Source organism: Pleurotus ostreatus (genome assembly GCF_014466165.1).
Source record: "Pleurotus ostreatus strain PC9 chromosome Unknown scaffold_5, whole genome shotgun sequence".
Classification (NCBI taxonomy): Eukaryota; Fungi; Basidiomycota; class Agaricomycetes; order Agaricales; family Pleurotaceae; genus Pleurotus; species Pleurotus ostreatus.
The window spans coordinates 755,508-779,914 of NW_023503160.1; the positions used below are offsets into that span (position 1 = coordinate 755,508).

Consider the following 24,407-nt stretch of genomic DNA (forward strand, 5'->3'; position numbering starts at 1 on the left):
TACGCGTCTGACTGGACGTATATGGTGGTTTGAGGACGACTGCCGCGCACGTGCCACCAATTACTTTACTTCCAGACCACGATGAACAGTTTGCGTATGGTGAGTGGGCTCATCCTCTTCGACATCAATCAATAAACTAGGGAATAGCTAGAACAGGAGGACGAGGCTACAGATGCTGAGGAAGTGACTTGGGGTAAGTAAGTAGCTCCAGGAATCTACCTCGGCTGGGGCCCTGACCATGTCGCATTAGAGGATCAACAGAGAATCAATACCTTCTCCAAACTTAACAGCCGATTGAGAAGTATCGAAGAAAACCTAGAGGAGGTCAAGGTAAAAATGATATCTTTCTCCCTCGATGTTCGCGGCATCTGACATTTATGGAGCAGCAAGAGAAGGAAGCCCTGGACGATCTAGCCACAGAATTGGAGCTCGCTGATGAAGACGAACCAGTACTGTTCGTCGTTTCTCTGGCTATATTTCTTGATCTGATCTATTGTGAAGATATAAAATCGGCGAGGCGTTTCTTCATATGCCTCATCCCAAGGCACTGAAGCACCTTGAAAAGGATCAAGGCGAGCTGGACAAACGGCTCAGTGCTTTGACGGCGTCGGCAGAAGACTGTGAAAAGCAGATGAAAGAATTGAAAGTAACCCTTTACGCCAAGTTTGGCAAGGCAATCAACCTCGATGAGTAGAGACACTAGATGGTTGTAATATGTCTTGGGACAATATGACATTCACGTTCTTTGCAAGCACCGCCGTTTCCTCAGACGTCTTCGCAACTCTTCCTCTTTCAATAGTGATGCCCAGGTCCATGTTTTTTCTTACTCAGTCCATATACTGTCGAAGAGACGATCCTTTCAGCGGTTCGATGGCGTAGTTGGTTATCGCATCTGTCTAACACACAGAAGGTCCTCAGTTCGAACCTGGGTCGAATCACTTTTTGCGTCTGTTTTGTTCCTTGCTCACGGAAGTGACTGCGTTGAACCGTGTAGTCAGTCTGCCGCTTACGCCCACCCAAATATCTCTATAGTAATATCTACATTTATTGACGGGATTATTATACATACATGGAGCTCCGCACGGGGGTATACTATGACAAGCGGGTAGGACGATCAGAACGAAGTGGTAGAATCGACTTCAATGGTCGGGACGATCGAGGCAATGAACTTCAAAAACACGACAAGATAGAAATCGACTCTCATTCCCTCGATCTCTTCTTCGTCTGCTTCGCCCTTCCCAGAGCCACTTGCCTTACGACTGAATGGCCACTTCTTGACGGTCGACGAAGAAGACGGCTTTGTGTCCTTGGGCGCAGGAGACCCCGATTTACGTTGCTGAGCGAGTTGTTCCTCTATCATGCCGCTGTTCATGCGCTCAATGACTTTCTTCATGACGCTTGCATGCTTGCAAGGATGAACAGATGCTGCTTGTAAGGAAGCCGAATGAGGGAACGGCTCGATGGTAACGGTCTTGAATGCATGATCAGCAGAAATATCTTGGAAGATCTGCGGTGGTGTGAGGGGCGTGCCGTTCTCGTCATAGCCGATGAGCCAGATGCGCGGTGTTTGGTAGTACTTGTCGTATGTGATCATGACATCGTACGTTCTGACTTGCAGGAGATTGCCTCCAGCGACTTCGATATTACTGGAGAGGGCAAGAATATGAGCGGTGGTGAGCGGGAGTGCAGACCAAGCACGCACCTGGCATCAATTACAGCTGGGGCAGCCTTGGATGCAACAGCTGTCGCTTCATCTCCCTCTTCAAGTCCTTCCTCCTCCATATCAGGGATATCGTCCAAATCTGGTGTCTCCGCTACAGCGGCACTCCCTCCTAAAGAGATGTTCCCCATGCCAGCTGTGACACCACCCACACCAGCGCCTCCTGCGGGATGATCATCTCCATCTAAGTCGGGGATGTCGTCTATCGTGCCTGGGTTGGCTGCGTCGTGTGAAGGCTTGCGCCCAGCATGCGTTTCAACCCACTCGTCGGCCTCGCTCCCTGTAGCTGAACTGTCTCCGAAAGAGAGCAAGCGCTCCGCGTCTTCATCAGCGTCGGTGTACGCGAGAGATGTCGCGCGCCGAAGGCAGGGCACTCCACGGGTCAACAGGTATTGTTTATCGGCTGGAAGATAGTCACGGGCTTTCGTGGGGTCGCCTTTCTCCCTGCCTCAACAATCAGTATCCGCCGCTCACACCTTTATCATTGAACCCCACCATGTCCACACCGGAAACTTGTACACAAGGAAGTCGCCAGCTGCTACAAACTCCTCTGTCGAGCAGATCAGTTACGCAAACGTGGTCTGGCCTCGAATCTCGTCCGTACCTGGGGTTATTCTACCGTGTTCCTTGAACTTGCTCTCCTTTAAGACCTTTTGATTGTAATCATCAGAATTTATCACGATGGGCAGTATATCGTTTGACGCACGGGGCTGAGGTATTCTCGAACAGCCCAATATTGTTGCTGCAGGACGATGATCAGGTTTTCGTGATGTAACAGGATGGACACCACGAACCTGGATAGCGTGCATATCGTTGAAGTAGGCTCAGTATTGACAGTAACTTGAAGATTCCCCTTCAAGTGTATGTCAACTTGGAAATCGATCTGGATAGATGAAGTGTGGCGGTGCTGCTATAAGGAAATAAGACGCCGGCCTCACGCGTTGCTCCCATGTACTCACGAGACATGCGATCGCCAGTCGCATAGAAAGCACGACGAAAACATATAGATCAGTACAAAAATCAGATACCGCACAAAGTAGGCTAATAAGCAAAGCGAACACCAAAAGGGAGTCCTCAAGCAGCCGAAGCCGCTGCCTCAGCCTTTTTATCCTTTTTAGACTTCTTGTCCTTTTTCACCTTCACATCTCCGCCTGATACCGATTTTGAGTCTGGGATGGCGTTCGAGTCGCCTAATATGGCTGCCTCGGATTGGGAATCATTCGAAGGTTTACTCGTTTTCTTTGATTTCTTCGACTTCTCTTTAGGGGACGGTTCTGTATGAGAGGCGTCCGCCTCATCGACGTGGCTGCGTTTCCGCTTTTTCTTGGAGTCAGTAGTGGCTTTCGCATCGTGTGTTTCGGGATCCTGAGCAGCTTCATTTGCCTGAACGGCTTCCGGGGGCACCTCTGCTACGGACTTGCCCTTTTTCGATTTCTTTTTGCCTTTCTCGCTTTCGGCCTGAGTGTTCGCGAGACTGGCATCCTTTGGCTTGCCCTTCTTGTCTGGGTCTCCAGCAGTACCATCGTCAGCGGGTACAGGGTTTTGGTCGGCCTTCGACCTTTTTCGCTTTTTGGACTTGCCCTCTTCGTTCGCCACAAGCTCTACTCCGCCAGACTGCCCCTCTTTCGTCTCAGCTGCCCGATCTCCCTCGCCGTTGACCACAGTCGACTTATCAAGGACTGATGGGTCCACAGCCGTTGACTTCTTGCTCTTTTTGCGTTCCTTCTTATCCTTCTTGCTCATCTCACCGTCTAGTTGTCCCTCATTCTTCTCGGATATCTCTTCTTCCTTCCGACTCGCCTTCTTTTTCTTCTTCTCGGGTTTACTCCCAGAGCTCTCGCCGGGCTCCGGAAGTTTGGCCTTCTTCTTCGCGGGTTCAGCTTCAGTAGAAGTGGCCTAGAAAAAGATTAGGTGATGGATCTTGAGCCCAGAAGTGCCCACATACTAAATCTTCCTCAGGCGCCGGAGATTTACGCTTTTTCGACTCATCCTTACGCTTCTCCTTCCCTTGGCCCTTAGGTACCGCTTCTTGTACAGTTTTAGTAGTCGGCTGTTTAGAAGGTGGGACGACCTTCAGTTGAGAAGTAGAAGGGGTATCATCGACGGGGGTTGGGACCGGGACCGGAGGTGACAGACGGACAGGTGTCCCTAGAGGCGTCGTATTGGCACCTGTGCTCCGATCCTTTTGCCAGCCATTGCTATAACCTCCACCCCTGCCCCCACGGTTACCGATAGGACCACCTCGCCCTCGTCCAGGAACAACAGACCCAGCCGTCGTGTAATTGTTCTTATATTGTTGTTGTTCGCCCTTTATTGCTTGTTCGCATCAACTCTCCCTCGTAATGGGAAAAAAAAAAACGCACAGTCTTGGGGCCTTTGTACAGACTCTTTTGATACTTTTCGGCCTCACTTATACATGATGTATGGCCCTTCCACTCCCCCGGTGAATTGAACGTCTTGGAACAGTCGATGCAATCGAAACCAGCGTGACATCTGCTGTGATGTTGGTCGAGCTTGGGCTTTTTGACCACATCGCCACAACCTAGTGAAATGCAGGCAGTCAGCCTTGACAGAAATTGTGATGGATCCAGAGCAGATTAATTCGCTCCTGAAGTACTCAACAATGAGCTGTAACTCACTATGGCACCTGATAGAGAGTCAGCACTCTAAGTATGAGCAATATGGTAGGTCCACTCACTGGAATGAAACCATTTTGACTACCAGGCGATATGTACTCGAGGATGATTATCTGTGCAGTGCACTGCAGCCTATTGTACGAAATTTTGTGATCGAGGCCGTCTGGTGCAAACAGCTACAAACAGATGCGACGCGCCAATTTCAAACGCGTCTCTTTCTGTCACTTCACCACCATTACACCGTGACAGTTGGATGTCTGCTACGCTTCTACGCAGTCTAGGAATCTGACACGCGCCATACTCCAAAAAGGCGAGAATCAAGCTCGCATCATCTCTTGGAACTCAAGACATTCGTACGCGCCGTTGGCTCATGAGAGTGCTATGTGTAGCGGAGAAGCCCTCCATCGCGAAATCTATAACTGGAATTCTTTCCGGGGGGAGGTTTACGACGGTGAATCTAGCTAGACACATTATCCGGAAACAAAGTGCTGACTCTGCACAGCGAAACACACGGACAAACTTTATCAAGAACTACGATTTCGATTACCCCCAAACGAATGCCCACTTCACAGTGACGGCAGTTGCTGGCCACTTAACTTCGCACTCCTTTCATGACACCCACCAAAGCTGGAACTCCTGCGACCCTTTCGAGCTCTTCGATGCGCCGGTCAAAAGCGAGATTTCCAAAGACGCGAAGACCATGGAGGCAAACATATTGGCGGAAGCGAGAACAGCTGATATGCTAATGATATGGACGGATTGTGATAGAGAGGGGGAGCATATTGGGTCGGAAATTGCGCGGGTGTGCAGGAAAGCGAAGAGAAACATCATCGTTAAGAGGGCTCGCTTCAGTGCTATCATTGCACAGTGAGTATCATAGCCTTCCTGTTTGAATTGACCGTTTAGCTTCTTTAGGCAAATTCACAATGCCGCGCAGCATCCGGTCGAACTTGACCAAGCCCAAGCCGACGCCGTAGAGGCGCGGACCGTTCTAGACTTGAAGATCGGGGCCGCGTTCACCCGTTACCAGACCAAAACGCTGAAAGCCCTTGCAAATCTCCCTGGCGAATTGAAAGTCATTTCTTACGGTATGCTGCCTATGTACCCCATGACTTGTTTACAGGCTGAAGAAGACAGGTCCCTGCCAATTTCCGACCTTGGGATTCGTTGTGGCGCGTTATAACGACGTCCAGGGCTTCATTGCGGAGGCCTTCTGGTATATTTACCTCGCATTGACTCGTAATAGAGAAGAGACAAAATTCAACTGGCGGCGGGGCCACCTCTTTGACATGGATGTGGCTGCTGTCATATACCAGCAAGTTCTCTCAGATGTAACCGCTCGAGTTACAAAGGTCACTAAGAAGCCCACGAAGAAATGGTAAGGAGCGACCTTAGTATCCCAACAGCACTAAACATCCTCCAGGAAACCTCTTCCATTGACTACGGTGGAATTGCAAAAGGCTGGCTCCCGATTGCTGAGGCTGGCTCCAAAGAAAGTCCTTGATGTACGCGTCTGAAACATATGAGGGGACGGCACTGATATCAAATGATTACAGATAGCAGAGAAACTATACCAACAGGGCTTCCTGTCGTATCCTCGTACAGAAACGGACCAGTTTGATCCTCAATTTGACTTCATGACACTGATTGATAAACAAACCGTGGACCCGGCGTGGGGGCAGTTCGCTACTACGTATGCTCGCACCTCTCTCTGTCCTCCTCCTTCTAATGGCTTCGAAGTCTGCAGGGAGGAGAGTTCACCCCGCCAAGACGAGGTAAGAACAATGATAAAGCTCATCCTCCAATTCATCCGACAGCACACGCTGGCAATCTCGGTGGAGATGAGAAGCGAGTGTATGAGTTCGTCACGCGGCGATTTTTGGCGTGTTGTTCGAAAGATGCAGTAGGCTCCCAGACAACGATTGATGTTGTATGCGGAGGGGAAGAGTTCTTCACTACTGGTACGCCTGATTCACACCTTTTACTTATGATTCTGACACGGATAGGAACTCGCTCAAGGTTTGATTGTTCACGAACGAAATTACCTCGATGTATATCCCTACGACAAGTGGGTGTCTCACGCTGTGCCAGACTTTGCGGAAGGAGAGGAATTTCAGCCCTCAGTTTGTGAACTCAAAGACGGCGAAACGTCTCCGCCCAGCCTACTCACGGAAGCTGACCTAGTTACGTTGATGGACAAGAATGGCATCGGTGAGTTATCTTCCGACTCTTTAGGCAACTTGTTGACCGTCTCGTGGTCTAGGAACCGATGCTACTATTGCTCAGCATATTGAGACCATTGTCCAGCGCGAGTACGTTGTTGAAAGGTTCGAAGGCCAAGTCAAATATCTCGTGCCTTCTACGCTTGGAATTGGGCTCATTGAAGGATACAATCAAATCGGCTTTGACAAGAGCTTGAGCAAACCCCAACTACGACGCGAGGTAAGATGAGGTTATTGCCATTGCTCGCCAAATATCACCCTGACTGCTTTAGACTGAACGTGCCATGGTACAAGTCTGCGAGAGGAATAAGACAAAGCACGATATGCTCAACCAAGCAATCGAGCAGTATAAGGAAATGTATATCATCGCTAGGCGGGATTTCGATCGAGTTATAACCGTGAGTCAAAGTCGTTTTCCCTCTTGCTCAATCTAAGACGTAACAGAGTGTACAACAACGCATCGCCGGAGGCGGTGGCGGCGCGAACGGTGGGATTGATGCTGGCGGCGGCGGCGGCGGAGGAGGAGGAGGCGGTGGTGGTGGTCGAGGGAGGGGGCCCGGTGGTGGCGGGGGTGGTAATGACAATGACGGCGGCGATGGAGGGGGTGGAGGGAGAGGCGGTCCGAGTAATCCAACTAGAGGGAGCGGTACTGGTACTAGGGGGACGAGAGGTTCGGCAGCCACTCGTGGGACTAAGCGAGGCGCCCGCACATCCAGCAACTCCTCGTCTTCGCGCGGCGGGAAGCAACCCACTCGTAGTCTATATATCGACGGTAAGCCGTACCTACCCTCCACATTCCGTCGAATTAACTCGCTCTTAGATGATGAAGACATCCTACTCCAACCACCCGCGCCACCAGCACCACCAAGGCAGAAGCCTCCATCCCGCGCACCACCGCCCATGCCGATAGCGTCCTCTTCTACGAGCAGTGGCGGCATGAGTTGCAATTGTGGTGCTCCAGCAATAAGGAGAGTTATCACGAATGAGACCGCGAGTAAGGGAAAGCAGTATTGGGCATGCTCTAAGGACTCTTGTGGGTTCTTTCAATGGACAGGAGACCGTGTACCTGTCGAATCCGTTGACACCGATGCATCGAAGATAGTACCGACGAAACGAGCATTCTCCTTGGTGAGTAATAGAGTTCTGTTCAGCAAATGAATTCGCCTTACGAGGGCTGTCGGTGCAGAACGAGGCAAATACAGGTCCAGCAAGAACATGCAAGTGCAACGTTGATGGTACTCGATTGACTGTCGTCAAGGAAGGCCCCAACCAAGGTCGGAAATTCTGGAAGTGTGCAGAGAGCGTTTGCGATTTCTTCGAGTTCGACGATGAACCTCCGAGGACTGAGACGCGTGGGTTCTCCGCGCAGAATGGAGCCGGTGGTGGTGGGGGCGGAGGCGGAGGCGGTGGTGGTAAAGCCAATCCGGATGACGAATGCTATAAGGTATATATCAGCCACTCCTCTCTCTCTACTTGAGCACCCACGCATTTAACATCGCCATTTTGAAGTGTCATATGCGAGGTCATTGGGCAAGCGGTAGGTTACATTAAGAATACCTTCGGACTGTCGCTAACATCCCTGTCGTGCAGCATGTCCGAACGAAGCCCCCGGTCCCAAACGCGCGCGAAGTTTTGGTTCTGGAGCTGGTAATGCAATCCGCTGTTTCAAATGCGATAAGGAGGGCCATTTCAGTAATGGTTGGTCTTTGAGGATCTTCCTCAACGATCGATGAATTGATCCCTTGTTTAGCTTGTCCAGGGCAATCTTCAGCGCCACGAGGACGTTCGAAGTCGACCTCCACTTCCCGCGGAGGGAAAGGCTCACGAGGTGGTCGAGGGTCTACAGGAGGGAAACGTGGCCGGGGATCAAGTAAATCGACATTTGGTGCTGCAGATGGCTATTGATGCTTAAATTATTGCTTTTCCGTGCGTTGTATTGGTATTGTATTCATTTCAATATCTACTTTACATGCTACCATGCTCATACATATAGGCTTTCGACTCTCAACGATAGGACTGAGTGGATCATTTTGTAAAGGTATACGAAGACACAGCATGCGACCTCGTCCATATGGCCGTTTCCATGATCGAACCTACGACTATGGACTTAGCTTGACAATCCAAGTCTCCGGGCATGGCTTCAACGCCGTGGATGCCCTCAGCTTTTGAAAATCATCATCCTTCTCCAAACCCTTGAAGTAGACCTTATCCCCTAACCAATCCACCCTGATGAATGTACCATCTTGATCTGGCTCACCCTCCGACCGTTTCTTCGCCGCTTTCTCGATCGTCGACCTTTGCTTCTTCAACTCGTCGTACGTAGCCAGTATTCCCCATTCCGAATCCGCTAGGGGCTCTTGTAGCCCGGTGTACAACGCATCCCACACCATCTCACACGTTATTGGAGTCGGTGAGACAATATCAATCGCAAACGGAAAGGCCTTCGAGATCAGTCGCATTTGCTTAGCACGCGATTCGAGGGCTGGGAGGTACCGATTGGAGTAGTATGTCGTTTGTAGGATATCGGTCACTGGTTTTCTTCTAATATCGAATCGTAGGAGGGTAGTATCCGCCGCGAGAATGGGGTTCAGCGTAGGATACTTTGCCGATCGGTAGGCGCCCCCCGCTGCTACGATCGAGGATGAGTACCACCGCGCGGTGTTAGTGGTAACAAGGAGTGGGCCTACATTGCGGTGGCTCAGGATGATAATTAGGGCGATTCCAAGCTGGTTGTTCCCAGTATGTCCCAGGTGCATATTGCTGGGGATTGTAGATATGAGGATGAGGTGGGGCGGTCTGAGGGTGTGGGGGTTGGTAATATCCCGGCTGCCAAGGAGTCCAGTTACTCATGATAGGGCCTTTATACCAGTGGGAATAGTGCTGAAGAAGAAACCTATCCTAGAGTCGTATTTAAAGGCAAACAAGCGCGTTGGACTTCGAGAAGGTTATAGATTCGCCGTAGTCGGGCGATGAATCATCCCCGGCGCCTATGCAATGCACATTGCAATCACTTCAATCGCTTCCATGTAGGGCACAGCCTTCCCGTCAGATCGGCCAAAACTACGCGAAAGCGGTCAAAACAGAAATACCCTCAAACAGCCCGATATATCGAAACGAGAACAGGAAGCTTCCGCCCGATAAAGTAACAGTCAGAGTTCCCGAAATAGCATCATGGCGCAGCCACTCTCAGCAGCCCTCTCAGTCGGGGACAACGCTTCAATGTAGTAACTTGAACCCAAGTCAATCGAGTATATAACAAAGTAAGTAAAGTTATTTAATCAACCCTCTACATCTCTACCCAGCAAGCGAGCTCTAGGGTCTAAGAAAGTCTCTCCGAACGCTATACATACGAGGCGAATGGAATCTACTTCTCAGCCTCTTGCTCCTCCTTGGTCTTCATCTCCCAGGGCTCAGAAGTCACCCACTGAGACTCAGGGACACCAAGTTCGAAGAGCCTAGAGACAGCAGCGGAGAAGCTGGAGTAACGGTCAGGTCAGATGTTGACAGATAGATAGAGATTGATGAGAGGTACGTACTCCTTGAAGAATAGGTCCTGGTTATCAGCGTAGGCCCTAGCGAATTTCTTGTAGCTCTTGTCGGTGATGAGAACATAATCCGTGCTGTAGTGCGGCGTTAGTAGAAAAAACTTCGAGATCAACAACTGGCATTACGGAAGCATCATCAAAGAACGTGTCTTCTTATCCTCGAGCTGTTTAGGGCCGTTCCACTTCTTCCATACCCATCTAGTAGATCAATCAGTAATAAGTCGTTGATGATGGAAAATTATGCACATACTTCTCGTCGAACAGAAGCTTGTAGTAATCATTGGTCAGAGTAGTAGGCGAGAATGTCCAGGGGCCCTCGAATCCGGAGCGGTCGGCGTGGCAGCGTCCAAGAGCGTGGGCACCAGAGAGAGCGACAATTTCTTGGTCATTGAATCTAAATTAATTTAGCATGAATGGGAGAACATGCAAAGCCGATGGACACACCCCATACGGTAGAAGATCTGGGGGGTGAATCAGAATGTTGTACGAGTACAAGACACGAGCATAACTCACGTTGCGGAGATGGTCAGCACCTTGCGTAGCATCCGGGAGGCGACCGTCAGGAGTAGCGTTGGCAGCGAAGCCGTCGATACGCCCAGGACGCCAGGGAATCTTGGGACCAGACATTTCCTGCCGAGGGATTTACTATGCCGCAGAGGGGCGGTCGGATGAGAACTCACCTGAATTGCGCAAACACCACCAAGAGTCCACAAGTCACCGTAACTAATCCACGGGAATTCCTGCTTAACCTTCTCCATGAGATCACGGGCTACATTAAGCCCGGCGTTGGCGCCGTGAGTAGACTCGGGCTCGAAGCGCATGGTGGCATAGTTGCTATGAATCCCGTGTCGTGATCAGAGGCCGCGCATCGCTGCTTTCAAATGGATTCTCACCTGCCGCCGGTTTTTGTCTCTTTATCATAAGTACCCGAGCTGTGCCATGCGAGGCGGACGAGAACAGGGCCATACGAACCGTCTGCGATGCTTATCAGTGTGAGTAAATACAACAAGCGAGCGATAACGTTTACCGTCGTAATCGCCGGCGTCCTCAACAAATTCGACAATTTTGTTGTACACCTATCCACCGTCGGAGGGTCAGACACCTCCTAACCCATATTCCCAACCTTTCACCGACCTTTTGATAATCCTCTTTCGTAGGGGTAAAGTTCAAGGCCACCTTGCCGGACTGAACGCCAGATTTTGCAGCCGTAACAGCCTCGCGGCCAGCATCGGAGGCGTAGAACCAATAACCGAGACCAGCAACGGTCGCGGCGCCCAAAGCAGCGTACAAAGCAGTATTTGACTTCGCTGGTTCGCTGGGCGGTGCGGTCGAGAATCTGCGGAAAGCAGCCTGCCTGCGCACCGGTGCTTTTGGGATCGAGGCGGTAAATACTGCTCTGCGAGCTGGCGCACGGAGGAACGTCGAGAGCATGGTCACAGTCAGAGTGGTACGGATGAAAGGTGGGTGGTGAACGGAATGGTCTAGAAATTTATAAGCCGAGCTTGACCGAACAGACGCCGGGCCAATCCCGAGCTTCCTGTTTATCAGCCATGTGGCGCAATATCCTGAGGTGCTTCCCCTGCACGCAACTCAACGCCAGAATGTCGTTTGTAAATCGCAAACGACGTTGGAAGTAAGTCAACCGGGGGCATCGACTATTTTAGGCCAGGATATCCTTCTTTTAGTAGCCCTTCTGTTCAGCTGACCGTGTCCGTTTCGCTTGTCCTTCTTTCTCTCATCAATTGAATTGTTTACCCTCCGAACTGAATAGCCTTGGGAGATTGGAGGTCACGCTGGTATACACGCCGACACGTTTATACAGCATCTTTCCAGGGCAAGACGGGCAACCATGGAAGTGCAAGAATACATTGAATAGAAACCAACTATGCACTAGTACCCATATACACGAGAAAGAAATGAACAGTGTGAGACGTCGCATGGTCAAGGCTGGTAAGGTGGTGGGCTGGTCTCAGCGACAGACTTCCGGGACTGGGAGATTTCGCTGTGCCCGAAGGCAGAAGATGAACTGCTTGGCCCTGCTGTTTGGGATTCCCGACCGAGAAGAGAAGCGGCGGATGAAGGGCCCGACGTCTCACTGGGACCTGCAGGAAGAGGTTTCTCTCGCCGATAAATCGGGGCTAGCGTTGCCTGTTCGAAGGGTGTGACTGGTACCTGTGCGACTTCTGAGAAAGCAGAAGCGTCAGCGCCCGATATCAAGGCTCATCCGACAACAGTAAACCCATACCAGTATCGAGGTCCACACTGTGGCGGGGCCGTTTCCGACGCCGGTATCGTAGTATTGCGTAAACGAGGGCGCACATAATAATGGCGCCGAGCACACCACCGAGCACACCGCCAATAATGGCTGCCTTGTTGTCCGACTTCGCCGATGGAGCTGAAGAGCTCGGCGAAGGATCATCGCTACCTTTCGACCCCGAACCTTTCCCGCTGTCACCACCTTCCGTCGCGGTCACTTTCGTGGGGTCGCCAACTGTGAACTAGGCGATGATCAGATTGCGAAGGCTGCGGGAATGAGGCATACTCACATAAACGGCATCGTCGCTCATGCCAACCTGAAAAACGGGAAGTATGACAGGCTGCGAGTTCGTGGCACTTAGGATGGACGACAACCGGTAGTACCCATCGGGTAGGCCATCGCTGACGGACGCAGTCAAGATTCCACCTTGTGCCTGCGACCCAATGTGTTGGAAGAACGCAAACTTGGTTGGATCTGTCGGGGTCGTTTGATTGAACCCTGTAAGCGCTTCGATGACGACCTTCGCATGTCCTATGATCAGCCCTTGTGCATTGACCTGTTGAGGAGCGGCTAAGAAACTCTTCTGGGGATTCGCTAGCGAGCCTGTCTGGAAGTTGCGCACGGCAAGCGAGATAGTAAATGCCTTGCGAGCAGGTAGGTTATCACCATTCTTAGGGTTTGTGAACTTCGAAGAGGGCATCAACGTGTTAGCAGGCAAGACACCCATTGGGACCGGATTGCATGAACCAGCTGGCACCACTTCTCCATTTGTAAGCCTTGTATTCGCCAATGTCATACAGAAGTTGATGAAATTGTTTGTAGACGTCAAGGACCCAGTGATTCCTGCTCAATGATCAGTAGAATACTTGCCCGTACGCACTTCATTCTTACCTGGGGTGGGGCTTTGTCCTGGGCTTGCGAAGGCTGCGGAAATCACTTTGGGGTCCAGCGTTAATGAAGATTGGGAGCTATCTTGTGTGTTGACTGCTGCCGGAACGATGCTATTGCCAACAATGGACGTGCCAGAACTTGCGACAGAATCGGCGTCGTTGGCGTCCCCAACGGTGAACTAGAAGTGCAACTCGTCAAGTAAGGCAATAGAAATCGTGCGAATACCACGTACATAAATCATATCTGCTAGCGAACCATGTTCTGGAGTAGACACTAGGAGAGGCTGACGATTAGAAGCTCTCAGCTGCGTGGTTAGCCGATACACTCCGGATGGTAGACCGTTGGTGATTCTTCCCTGTAACACTCCGTTCACCGGAGCGCCTTGTATTCCTTGGAATAGTGAGAATCTCTGTGGATTGCCAGGCTGGGTGTCGGTGAGGCTCGAAAGCTCTTCCACAACTATGAAGGCGCTTCCTTTAATGACGCCTTGGTTGTTGAGCTGCTGTGGCGCAGATAGGTAGTTCACCTGAGAATCGACGGGCGCGCCGACTTCCATATTTTGCACAGCAAACGACACCTGCAGTTCCGTGTTGGGTTGGATGGTATCGCCATGTTTCGGGGAAATAATCTTCACAGAGGGGATGTTCTGGATAGAAGGGATCGCGCCCATTGGCGCAGAATTACAAGACCCAGACGTGACTTGCGAGCCATTAGTGTTTGGAAGGTTTGGGTAGGTGAGGCAGAAGTTTATGAAATTATTTGTGGAGGTCAACGACGGAACCTGGCCTGATCGCACATCAGTTTTGACCTGTCAATAATGATTTCAAAATTCACCAGTAGCAGGAGATCCATCACTTGCAAAGCCGGACGCAACGATCGTGGAATTCAAAGTCAAGGAGGTGGTAGAGGCCGCACTGGGAGAGCTCATTGCGGTCAAAGGCCTAGCTCGATGCCTGCATCAATGGTGTAAAGGAGAGTGGGGAGGAACAAAACAACAGGCGGTGGGACTTCTCGAGTATTGGGCGCCCTACGAGCTGAACTTCATGGGAGCCATTCAATCTCGTAACCAGGGCACGTCCATCAGATCAGTCAAAGTAACGCCATTTTGCCCGATATCCCAACGGCGAGTGTTCTTCGACTCGTTCAGCAACAGCCGCAACACGGTCGGCGATGCACGCAGCCATATGCAACCAGTTGTCGAGTGGGACGCGTAGTCCTGATATCGCTCAATGCAGTCTATAGCTGTCTATAGCATCCGAACAAGAGCCGTGTTTGAGCGCTTCCTGGGCGCTGAGGGGCAGATAATAGATTCCCAGAAGATGCCTAGTGCGACGCGACACATCTCTATGTTCTACAATCGCAAGGTGAACGTTAGGATTACATGCAGACGAACAAAGCAGCGACCTACGGATAACTTACTACTCACTCCCTCGAGCCAGCTCTCAGTCCTAGCAACATCTTCACTCCTTTTCAGTTTTCAGACCATCAAAATCTTCGGTTTCAAATGTTCAATCATCAGGCTCGTCTTGACGGCGCGTCGAAATGCAGGCTTTTGATGAAGCTTGAGAAGGCATACAATTGTGTGGTTACTATTGATTGGCGCTCCTTCTAGACTCTGGTTGCGATGGATTTACCCTCATTTCAGTTATCGTTCGGGTTCGGTTCAAAACGTGCACTACGGAGGGTCTGCCAGAACCCGAGTCTACCATCGCAAGGGAGTAAGAAGATCGTTCGTTGCAGACAATTCATTTCCTCGTACCTGATAGGTGTTCGTATGCTCACGGGCTCACTTTTCACGAGGGAACGCAAAATGGCTGGAGGCCAGAAAAGAAGTATCACGCTCACGCCCTTCGCCCGTTGACAGAACACGTCTATCGACGCCGCATTGCATCGACCCAGGTTTGACGTTCCAAAGAAGGTAGACAGTGATCGGTCCCTTCGCGCTGGTACATCCGTCGCATCGCAGAGGATTGTCAAACCTACTCAACCTGCAATGTGCTGACTTGTGTGCAGTATTCTCCTGGATCTGTTCCACACCACGGAGCCATTGGCGCAAGCTTCCCCTGCGAGTGCTAGAGGTCTTGGCGAGCGAGAGGAGACGATGCCGATGCCGATCCCACTGGATATTGACATATTGGATACCGCAGAGGACCCGCCAGGTCCTCGTTGTCTTCGACCACACGCTCAACCGCATGGATGAGCTATGGCGCCACGTACAGGCACTCGTCGCAACTCCAATGTGAATTATCGACAATCCGACCTCTGATGTCGAGAGCTAGGGTGGTGCCTTTCGCAAAATATAAATACTTCCTCAGTCGACTACACAAAATTAAGGAACTTCATACTTGTTTCCTCTAGTAGCCCTACGATGAAGGTCTTCAACATACTCGTCGCGTCCCTCTTGTTGGTCGGGCAAGTCTTCGCTGCCCCCACTGCAGACATCAATGCTACCAGCGAGGTGTGTCATTACGCCCGAGGTTTAATTCTTGTACCGGTCACTGATGGACGCTTTAGGTTGTTGTTCGTGAGCCCCAAAGGGGTGGTCCCGGCAACGGTGGTCCCGGTCGTGGCGGACCAGGTAATGGCGGCCCCGGTCGAGGAGGGCCAGGGAATGGCGGGCCAGGACGCGGAGGACCAGGGAATGGCGGCCCGGGACGTGGAGGGCCAGGGAATGGAGGGCCAGGCAACGGGGGACCAGGACGTGGAGGACCCGGAAACGGAGGGCCAGGACATGGTGGACCAGGAAATGGGGGACCAGGACGTGGAGGGCCAGGCAACGGTGGCCCCGGGAATGGAGGGCCAGGACGCGGCGGGCCAGGACACGGTGGACCCCCTCGTCAAGGACCTCCTCCCTTCTATCCTCCCCCACATCGCCCCCCTCCCAGCCAACCTCACTGCCCAAATCCCCGCCAAGCAACGCCCTTCCTCCGAGCATTCAACCTAGCTGGTACCAACCACTTCTACACGACATCCAACGTCGAAATTACCCGTGCGGCTGGCTATAAATCAGAGGGCAACGCCGGGAAGATCTTCACCAACCAAGTTCAACAAACCATCCCTCTCTACCGCCTGTACAGCACATGGGGCATCAATCACTTCTACACCACCAACGCTCAGGAACGCGACACATATGTGGCCTACTACGGGTATGTCTCCGAAGGCGTCGCTGGATATATCTTCCCCTGGCCAATCTGCAATAGCGTGCCGCTATATAGGCTGTACAACCAGGTCGTTCAGGACCATCTCTTCACCACCAACTACAATGAGATCCAGGCTGTCCAATTTCTTGGGTTCGTGTACCAGGGCATTGCTGGTTATGTTATTGCTTAAGTCGTCACTACTTAAAGTAGAGTCGACTTCGTTAAGAATGGTATATGATGATGTACTTATTCAACATTGAGCCCCATGACCAACCGGACTTGGTACAATACTATATTCCTGAAAAGACAAAAATACACGCCAGTAGTTCAACTCAATAGCAGCTTAAAGGCATTGAGAATACCCTAGAGCCAATGTAAGTGAGTGTGGCAGTCAGAAAATGACAAGAGAGCATCTACTCACAGGCGTTGCTGTATGTGCAGGTAGATCGTCCGCTGTGGTTGATTCCTGTTGAAAGTAGATCATACTATTGCAACGTTTTCGAATAGGTGTTACTCACCGCCACATTGTCCCCACTTGGGAACGGTACCAGCAGGTGGTATGGGGCCAGTTGGTACAGAAGTGGAGGTGGGGGTGACAGGGGGCACAGAGGAGCTCCCTAAAGAGGAGACAGGAGGAGTGCTTCCGCCGTACGTAGAGCCAATGGCCCCGTACTTGATGTTCGAGAATGTCACGGACGCATTGGCATTGTTTGCGACGACATCGTCAGGATTCCCAGTGCTAGGGGCGCAAGCACCACGAGATACACCAGGCTCAGACGGGCTCTTGTCGAGGGGGTAGTCGGAGTCGAGCCAGAGCATGTGCGCGGCGTGATCACTTCAGAGGGACATAATGAGGACCATGCCATTGGCCATCGCGTCACCCATCTTCTCGACTCCACCATGGGTGTTGAAGTATTGGTTATCTCGCGGATAGAGTCTTTTGGGTGACACAGAAGTTGTCAGAGATGGAGTTGCACTGGGACAATGTAGGGAAAGTCGAGAATGAGTTCTGGTACACGACACCGTTCTGGACGAGATACAGCGGATTTCGACGAGGTTTCCAGTGGCAGTGTTGTTATCGGCAAAAAATTATAAATATAGTGTACATCGCCAGTTAGCCATCATATTATTGCAATGCTGCAACGTCACATACTGAGTCACAACAGTGACTTTCTTGGTGGTGTCGACTGTCTTTCCACGACCAAGGAAGTTCTTGTCGCCCATGCGGTATGAATTAAGGTCGCAACCATCCTTGTCGCAGACACCTCCATAGCGGTTGTTGCCATCCCCGCAATCATTGCCTGAGGAGCAGTAGAGACCTTGGTCACGGCAGACGTGGGGAGTGTAGGCGGTAGCCTCAGAGTTGGCTTCCCAGATATCCATCTCAGCGCAGCAGGCTCCGTACCGACCATTGCCAGCGTTGGAATCGGTCGAGGAGGGCGCCCAGTCGAGGATGTTGGCCTGAAATGTCAAAAAAGTGAGCTCGGGGCGATCCCACCCTTTGCGTAATGATATTACCTCGCCGTTGATCCACTTGATGTCGTGAGGGCATTGAGCATCACAATAACCAGTTCCATATTTCAGCCTAAGCAAGTCAGCACCGTCTAAAATCAAACAGTGGAATCCATGCTTCACCTTATTGCTAGCATGGGCAGCTTTGCCTCCGTCAGCAGGCATTTCAGAGAAGTAGAGGGCTCCGTTAAGGCCGCAAGGAAGGCCAGACATGTCGACATCAAACGTAAATTCTTGGTTCTTCAAATCAAACATCCTGTAGTGGTCGGCATCGTCTAAGAGGTAGACACGGGAGCCGATGTTCTTCGAATATGGGACGTTGGTCACGAAGCGGAGGGTGAGCGCGTTGCCGGATGTAGTAATACCGTATGTGCCGCTATAATCAGCACCGTCGTCGGGTCGGGGCACAGAGCAGGGTCCCAGGCATTGCCAGTGTAGCAGCTCTGAGTGTATGCAATTTAGCATGAAGCACATAACACGATGTCATAAATCACTTACAGTGGCACTGCTAGTAGAGTGAGTCCAACGCCAGTTGGAGTCGAGCACAACTGATTTTTGTTGGGTGGTGCACCCACTAGCTGTGCACTGTTGGATGGAGATGGCGAGGTGATTTTCTGCGGTCAAAGAGCCGACTTGCTGGCCGAGGACAACGGCGGCGAAGGTGAAAGCGGTCAGAGCAGCAGTGGCGGAACATGTCGACAGAAATATTTCAGAGTCTGAGACAATTGAACAAATGCCTTTGGGTAGTAGAACTGATGGTATGATTCGTCGACATAGAGCGACTTTATATATATCTGCATGCGGAAAACTTTTGGCGGGAAGGTGGTTGGTGTCGAGGGCTGTAAGTAACCGTGGTACCGAGGAGCTCCCGAGTGAGCACAACACGACGATGTGGTCGGCGTCGGTTCACCGTAGGAGTAGATACTCGTTTACAACGACGGAGGCAGTAGATATGTGCCTATATGTGCCTTGGCGTAATTTTCGGCCGCGTGCAATATTTATCCGAAGAGGATCTCGACATCGCAACAAAGTAGGTCGCGCAGTGTCTGCAAGGCACAACTGACACGGGCAGACAGGTCATGGGACCGACGGCTCCCTCTCGATAGTTGCGAATGTGACGCACCCCATAGTTCTGAGCTGTGAGGACATCTCTCTTTATGAGCGCAAGTACTGTAAAAGCCCTGCTAGTATACTCTACCGACCTGAGTATCGAGAATTGAGAGCTTTCATCTTTGACATTCCCAAAGGCCTCGTGCTACGCCTGTTGAGAGAGCCGAGTCGATGCGTTGGCGACGCTATAAATCGGAACGGCAACTGCCAGCAACGTTAGATTATTGACTAGACAGTAAGTTCTGGATGTGAGTTCGAATTGGAATAATATAGTGCTCTATCCCTGACCGCCGCTGCAGACTTGCTGCAGACCTTGCAAGGTGAGGCACGCCGCCGCAAGGCATTATACATTAATGTGGCCGAGAACGATGGTCACGAAGCAATTATCTCCCAAATGGAGAGGATTGTGTACCCTTGGTGCCAGTGGCCGTTGCTTCTCTCTTGCTCGTGACCCTGGGACGTTCCAACAGTCACGTTGACCGACACGGCGCGCTACCAACTCTACCGACGCGTAGGCTACCGTCGGTCTATTCCTGCTCTGCCTTCACACCCACGAGAAACAAATTGACCCTCGAGTCTTGACCATATGCTCTGGGTACAGGACTGGACCTCATGCTACAGTCTACATGCGGCCGATGATTTAGTTTCACCACATAGCACTATTCACACAATTCCAGAAGGACAAGCCGACCCTTCCTAGGCTTTCTTCGACTGCTGAACGCCGCTATAGACTGCGCTTGTGATTCTTACGGTCAGCAGGTGTAATGATTTCTAAGACCAAAATCTATAGACAATACGTGTCGCTTATCACAAGTGCGTTCAGGTCATTGATTCCTTCTAAATTATGATTAATGCCGTTTAGCTTTATGTGGGATCATAGCTGAGAGTTCATCGACATCTGACGTTCCCCCCGGCTCTCATCGCGCTTCAGGAAGTTACGGCGCGCACTGCACGCCGCCCACGACGTTAGCGGGGCCCTATCTAAGTGCCAATGTAGTCGTCCTCTTTGGACCATCTTTGGACCATGTTATTACAATGAGGAATTGTGTTCACACCGCCAAATATCACGCTTCTCAGCTGGTTCAAATCAGGATATTCTACGCTTCAAGTTCGTATGGCCGCTGGCGGCGGCCCTTGGCTTCAATCGCGTATAAAGAAGCGCAAGGTCCCTGGAATCAATCCCAAAGCACAGCATGAAGTTCTCATTCGGTCTCATCGCTTCCGCCTTTTTGGCCGTTCAAGCTGCTGCTCTCCCGTCGTCCGCTGAGGTTGCCAAGGTAAGCTACTTGCAATTTACGAGCTTCTGAGGATATGGCTGACAACGTCCTCTTAGAATCTTTCTCGCGATGCCGCGATCTGCCCTACATTCAACTTCGTGCCCGCCCTCTTCTCCGCTTATAACTCCAATCTCACCGACCACTACTACGCCACCAGCGAGCTGGAGATGCTGAAGATCTGGGTAAAGCGCGGATACACGCCCATCCTCGTCAACGCTCGCATCTTCGAAGAACAAAAGGTCTCCACCGTCCCTCTCTTCCGTCTCTACAACAAAGCCGCTCAGGATCACTACTACACCATCGACGAAGTGGAACGTCAGGAGAAAAAGAATCAGGGATATGAAGATAAGGCAATTGTGGGATACGTATATGCCTCCCCGATTTGCGGAAGTACTCCCTGGCATAGGATGTACAACAATAAGCTCCAGGACCACTACTACACCCCCGACCCCAACCAGGTGAAAGATGCCGTCTCCCGCGGTTACGTTTGGGAGGCTATTGCTGCCTATGTCTACATGCCGTAGGGAGGGCCTCGTTGCCGTATTCAAGCACCTAGTATCGGCACTGAAAGCGGGAGGCTAGGAAGATGAATCATCATAATTATCAGTCCATATAGTCTCTTATGCTTTGCAATAATTTCACTTGGAGATTCCTTGGACACATGGAAACTGGGTCACGGTGACTCATCCAACGCTCTAAGAACTGTCATGTCAGTCTCAGCTACTTCGCAACGACTTGCCCGTCTCATGTTGGCTTTTCTCACGATGGTGGCCGACCACTGCCACTTCCTGGATCAGAACGACCTCTGTTTCGGCCAAAAATACGCAGGTAATGAGTAACTTTCCATGTTTCTGGTCGAAAATTACTTATCATCGCAGACAGTGACGTGTCATGATGATCCACGATGTGTTCAACTTGAACTTCGGGATCCCATGATGGTGCGACCAACCTCATGTTCAGGCCAGCCTTCTTCTGGTCATCAGCGATCAGTAACTATTACCCGCCCCTCTGAGCACTGAACCCACCAAATCCCGGACCACCTTCCATTACACCAAACTGGTGCCATGATCCCATCGAGGACGCCAAGTTCACGCACCCATCATTGCGTCTGCTCGCAACAACCATATACTCATCTGCAGCTATCAATGATGCAACAGCGTCTAGATCTCACGTAGGTAACCTTTAAAAATGAAGGACTGGATGGTCGTCGCGTTGGCGTCTCAACCATCTCAGTTCCTCCCCGCCGCCAGACACCAGTAGTCACGTCTGTCGGAAAACGGGTAAAGACCAGAACCGTGACGAATGTATCAGACCTTCATAGTTCGTCAACTATCAGGCCCTCATCACTGATCTGAAACGCCGTATAACACTGGGTACAACTACTTCTCCCGCCTTCTCCTCAACCCCGCCTCGTACCCTTCTGTCTGCGATGGCTCCTGCGACGGCAAGAGACGTTAAGGTAATTAGCCGCACGAGTCTCCGGAGCGAGGGCTAAACAATTTGTTTCTCCCCTTTGGCAGCCCGGGCACCGCTGGCGGAGCCCCCTCCGTAGCATTCTTTTTGGAGCTCGTAATTCTGCTTCACATGTGCGAAACATTGGACGCCAGGTGGCCCCAGAGACCACAGCTTTGCCGATCACTACAATCCTTGTTTCTGTAACGAGTGCGACGGTGAGCTCCTCCCTTATTTCCCTAGGTATTCAGCAGTTAATCTGCCAGATTAAGAGGATAACGCCTACGAGTACCACCGGTCTGGCCAAAGAAACGCTAGGTACAGACAGACAACCCACGGCCGAGCCTTCTAGGATCATTGATAGTGGATGGCTCCCTGCAACCGAAGCAACTACAGAAGCTCCTACTCACGCACTGCCTTTCCAAGGTGCGGCGCGTTCATCTGTGGTATGAATTTCCTCCCACAGCATCCATCAACATTCGATGTTAATTCTCCTCTAAGACTGCACCGATCATCGGGACTACCGAACCGCCTGGAGTGTTCGTGACGAGCACAGATAGTCAAAATGACAGCGTTCCTACTGCGACAAACACTGAATTGCCCCCCACGTCCACGCTGGATACAGGGGTTTCCGACACCCTTGAGCCTTTGAGAGCATTCACTGTATGTAGTATGATCTTCCTTTCTCACCATACATCCTCACCAGCTCAATTCCTGCTAGAACGTGACTTCGGCGCCCACTGGATTCACTGACCTGCCTGAACAGACTTCGATCGGTATAGATAGTCCGAGCACCAGCACCTCCACCACTGAGACTCCTAATACTGGCACCATACTGTCTTTCCGAAGCGAAAGTGGAAAACCTACGGTATGCTCTTTCTTGTGAATTACTCCTCTACTCTGTCAAGCGGCGTGGACTAGGGAATCATCGCAACTACAACAGACGTCACATCAGATGAAGTATTAATTCCCACTGAGACGAGCACGATCAAGATTATGTATGTTCTACTCATCATCATGTTGGAGGCGCTCACTCATCTGGGTTTAGTACACTAAGGTCAGTGTGCCAACACATCCCAGAACGACTTCTTATATATATTATTTAGCAACCCCCCAGATGGTGTTCAGCCTCCGCGACTGCCTAAGACCATGTAATTATGATTTATGTGCTTTTGTTAATAACGCTGAAGACTACTCAGACTCTCCCCAACTGACGATCCAGGTCTCAACGAGAAAACCATCACCCAGTAAGCAGTATAACCACTTTTTACTTATCCACTCAGCATTTCATAGCAGTGTTGAACCGACGGTTGCACCCACCACACTAAGCACCGACCTCCCCTTGTACGTCCAAGCCTCAAGGAATGCAACGAATATCGTGCTGAAACGCCTCCATAGTGGCGACACCCCATCCCCAACCCCTACCGAGCAAACGGGTGGTGGCTCTACCTCAGAGGCCTCTCCCTTCCCCCAAATCAGTGACCTCGTCATGTGCGTCCGAGGTCTCATGATGAAAGAGCATATTTTTGACCGGAATGTTTACATAGCGATACTCGAACTCCAGGGGTACTCGCAGGGGCTTCTACCCCGACTTCTGCACCGTAAGTGCGCCAATTACTTGGAGGCACGTTAGCTGATACCTATCTTAGAATTTCGTCTGATTCAGTCTCTCCAGCCACGTCAGATGATGGAACATTGTGCGCATTCTCATTCCACTGTCCTGAAGCGATACTGACACACCCTGTTCTAGACTGCCGAACGTTCCTTCGATTGCGTGAGTGTTGTCCACTATGCCTGAGACCCGACCTCTGATTATCTGTAGACTATCCTCCGCGAATTCTTCACCCAGTGCTTTCATCGGCGGCTTTCTTACTACTTCTCTCGTCGGGACCGGGACCGAGGCCATTGCTAGTTCTCCGACTGCCTCGCCGAACACTCCAGGCTCTAACAATGCCTCTGCCGCAGCACCGAAATCATCGAACAAGGGCACCATCATCGCAGCCGTGGTTGGTGTGATGGTAGCCCTGGGTTTCGGTCTAGTGATGATAATGATTGTTCGTCGCATTCGTCGGACTCAGTTCATGAAGAATGGTAAGTTACGATGATCGCTCTCATTTTGATAGTTCCTCACCAACGTGGCTTTGTCTGCGTTCTATATCAGTGTCGACTCCATTCACGCAGGCATCCGAGAAGAGATCATCAGTGATGAGCCAGACCGGACTGATGTCACGTACACCTGATTGGATGCTCGAGAGCCCGCCCCAGACGCCGCACCCTTCCCGTGCACGTTCGCAATCGCGGAGGAACACTTGGCACACTCGCCGTACGAGCATATCATCCATAGGCTCAGGCTTTGATGATGCTATCCAAGCTATTCCTGTGCACTGAACATAAGGGAGCACAGTGACCTTACCACCCACTTTTCCATTTTTTACGACGGCGGCTAATTTATTTGTATTGTGCTCACTGGTACCGGCCAATCATTTGTGCCAGCTATCCCATCTGTCTATGCGTTCCCGCTCGATACCCGTAGCTACCGTTGCCTCGTGTCATTCACTCTACGAGCCGTCAGAATCCCTGCAATAAGAACGAACCAAGCTATATAGTTCTCATGCACGCTAAGAGGGCCCATTTTCGGATTTGAT

General features: G+C 51.2%; 11 protein-coding genes and 1 non-coding gene across 12 annotated transcripts; 6 read left to right on the forward strand and 6 right to left on the reverse strand.

Annotated features, from left to right (window-relative positions):
• Positions 1–81: 81 nt before the first annotated feature.
• Positions 82–694, forward strand: PC9H_007220 (uncharacterized protein; the record flags this gene model as incomplete). Its single annotated transcript, XM_036776754.1, has 5 exons — positions 82–99; positions 148–193; positions 251–330; positions 387–454; positions 502–694. 5 exons carry the CDS (start codon positions 82–84, stop codon positions 692–694), a joined length of 405 nt encoding a protein of 134 aa, XP_036630374.1.
• A 170-nt stretch (positions 695–864) lies between these two features.
• Positions 865–938, forward strand: PC9H_007221. Its single transcript has one exon. It is a non-coding gene; the product is annotated as a tRNA-Val (tRNA).
• A 176-nt stretch (positions 939–1,114) lies between these two features.
• ATG3 (E2-like enzyme) lies at positions 1,115–2,703 on the reverse strand (the record flags this gene model as incomplete). Its single annotated transcript, XM_036776755.1, has 6 exons — positions 1,115–1,646; positions 1,703–2,164; positions 2,216–2,270; positions 2,325–2,370; positions 2,427–2,630; positions 2,680–2,703. 6 exons carry the CDS (start codon positions 2,701–2,703, stop codon positions 1,115–1,117), a joined length of 1,323 nt encoding a protein of 440 aa, XP_036630375.1.
• Positions 2,704–2,794: 91 nt separating this feature from the next.
• Positions 2,795–4,432, reverse strand: PC9H_007223 (uncharacterized protein; the record flags this gene model as incomplete). Its single annotated transcript, XM_036776756.1, has 5 exons — positions 2,795–3,616; positions 3,666–4,028; positions 4,084–4,262; positions 4,360–4,367; positions 4,419–4,432. The coding sequence occupies 5 exons, from the start codon at positions 4,430–4,432 to the stop codon at positions 2,795–2,797; spliced, it is 1,386 nt and encodes a 461-aa protein (XP_036630376.1).
• Positions 4,433–4,726: 294 nt separating this feature from the next.
• TOP3 (DNA topoisomerase) lies at positions 4,727–8,490 on the forward strand (the record flags this gene model as incomplete). Its single annotated transcript, XM_036776757.1, has 16 exons — positions 4,727–4,807; positions 4,859–5,223; positions 5,272–5,431; positions 5,490–5,734; positions 5,780–5,861; positions 5,913–6,049; positions 6,097–6,317; positions 6,376–6,567; positions 6,620–6,798; positions 6,851–6,976; positions 7,023–7,350; positions 7,399–7,706; positions 7,765–8,022; positions 8,101–8,115; positions 8,169–8,276; positions 8,329–8,490. The coding sequence occupies 16 exons, from the start codon at positions 4,727–4,729 to the stop codon at positions 8,488–8,490; spliced, it is 2,967 nt and encodes a 988-aa protein (XP_036630377.1).
• Positions 8,491–8,677: 187 nt separating this feature from the next.
• Positions 8,678–9,428, reverse strand: PC9H_007225 (uncharacterized protein; the record flags this gene model as incomplete). The annotated part of the gene is made up of 2 exons (XM_036776758.1): positions 8,678–9,207; positions 9,266–9,428. The coding sequence occupies 2 exons, from the start codon at positions 9,426–9,428 to the stop codon at positions 8,678–8,680; spliced, it is 693 nt and encodes a 230-aa protein (XP_036630378.1).
• Positions 9,429–9,942: 514 nt separating this feature from the next.
• Positions 9,943–11,554, reverse strand: CCP1 (heme peroxidase; the record flags this gene model as incomplete). Its single annotated transcript, XM_036776759.1, has 10 exons — positions 9,943–10,054; positions 10,115–10,198; positions 10,250–10,321; positions 10,374–10,517; positions 10,568–10,584; positions 10,637–10,753; positions 10,804–10,957; positions 11,017–11,098; positions 11,151–11,199; positions 11,258–11,554. The coding sequence occupies 10 exons, from the start codon at positions 11,552–11,554 to the stop codon at positions 9,943–9,945; spliced, it is 1,128 nt and encodes a 375-aa protein (XP_036630379.1).
• Positions 11,555–12,064: 510 nt separating this feature from the next.
• On the reverse strand, positions 12,065–14,199 carry PC9H_007227 (uncharacterized protein; the record flags this gene model as incomplete). Its single annotated transcript, XM_036776760.1, has 6 exons — positions 12,065–12,306; positions 12,369–12,621; positions 12,670–13,223; positions 13,272–13,449; positions 13,504–14,057; positions 14,106–14,199. 6 exons carry the CDS (start codon positions 14,197–14,199, stop codon positions 12,065–12,067), a joined length of 1,875 nt encoding a protein of 624 aa, XP_036630380.1.
• Positions 14,200–15,639: 1,440 nt separating this feature from the next.
• PC9H_007228 (uncharacterized protein) lies at positions 15,640–16,601 on the forward strand (the record flags this gene model as incomplete). Its single annotated transcript, XM_036776761.1, has 2 exons — positions 15,640–15,729; positions 15,786–16,601. 2 exons carry the CDS (start codon positions 15,640–15,642, stop codon positions 16,599–16,601), a joined length of 906 nt encoding a protein of 301 aa, XP_036630381.1.
• Positions 16,602–16,754: 153 nt separating this feature from the next.
• Positions 16,755–18,388, reverse strand: PC9H_007229 (uncharacterized protein; the record flags this gene model as incomplete). Its single annotated transcript, XM_036776762.1, has 5 exons — positions 16,755–16,774; positions 16,833–16,877; positions 16,930–17,246; positions 17,565–17,872; positions 17,930–18,388. The coding sequence occupies 5 exons, from the start codon at positions 18,386–18,388 to the stop codon at positions 16,755–16,757; spliced, it is 1,149 nt and encodes a 382-aa protein (XP_036630382.1).
• Positions 18,389–20,226: 1,838 nt separating this feature from the next.
• On the forward strand, positions 20,227–20,834 carry PC9H_007230 (uncharacterized protein; the record flags this gene model as incomplete). The annotated part of the gene is made up of 2 exons (XM_036776763.1): positions 20,227–20,310; positions 20,367–20,834. 2 exons carry the CDS (start codon positions 20,227–20,229, stop codon positions 20,832–20,834), a joined length of 552 nt encoding a protein of 183 aa, XP_036630383.1.
• A 905-nt stretch (positions 20,835–21,739) lies between these two features.
• PC9H_007231 (uncharacterized protein) lies at positions 21,740–24,002 on the forward strand (the record flags this gene model as incomplete). The annotated part of the gene is made up of 16 exons (XM_036776764.1): positions 21,740–21,769; positions 21,831–21,980; positions 22,035–22,208; positions 22,264–22,425; positions 22,484–22,630; positions 22,684–22,760; positions 22,811–22,819; positions 22,869–22,913; positions 22,962–23,009; positions 23,056–23,106; positions 23,161–23,253; positions 23,310–23,363; positions 23,412–23,459; positions 23,513–23,536; positions 23,585–23,853; positions 23,944–24,002. The coding sequence occupies 16 exons, from the start codon at positions 21,740–21,742 to the stop codon at positions 24,000–24,002; spliced, it is 1,440 nt and encodes a 479-aa protein (XP_036630384.1).
• Between the last annotated feature and the right edge of the window lie 405 nt (positions 24,003–24,407).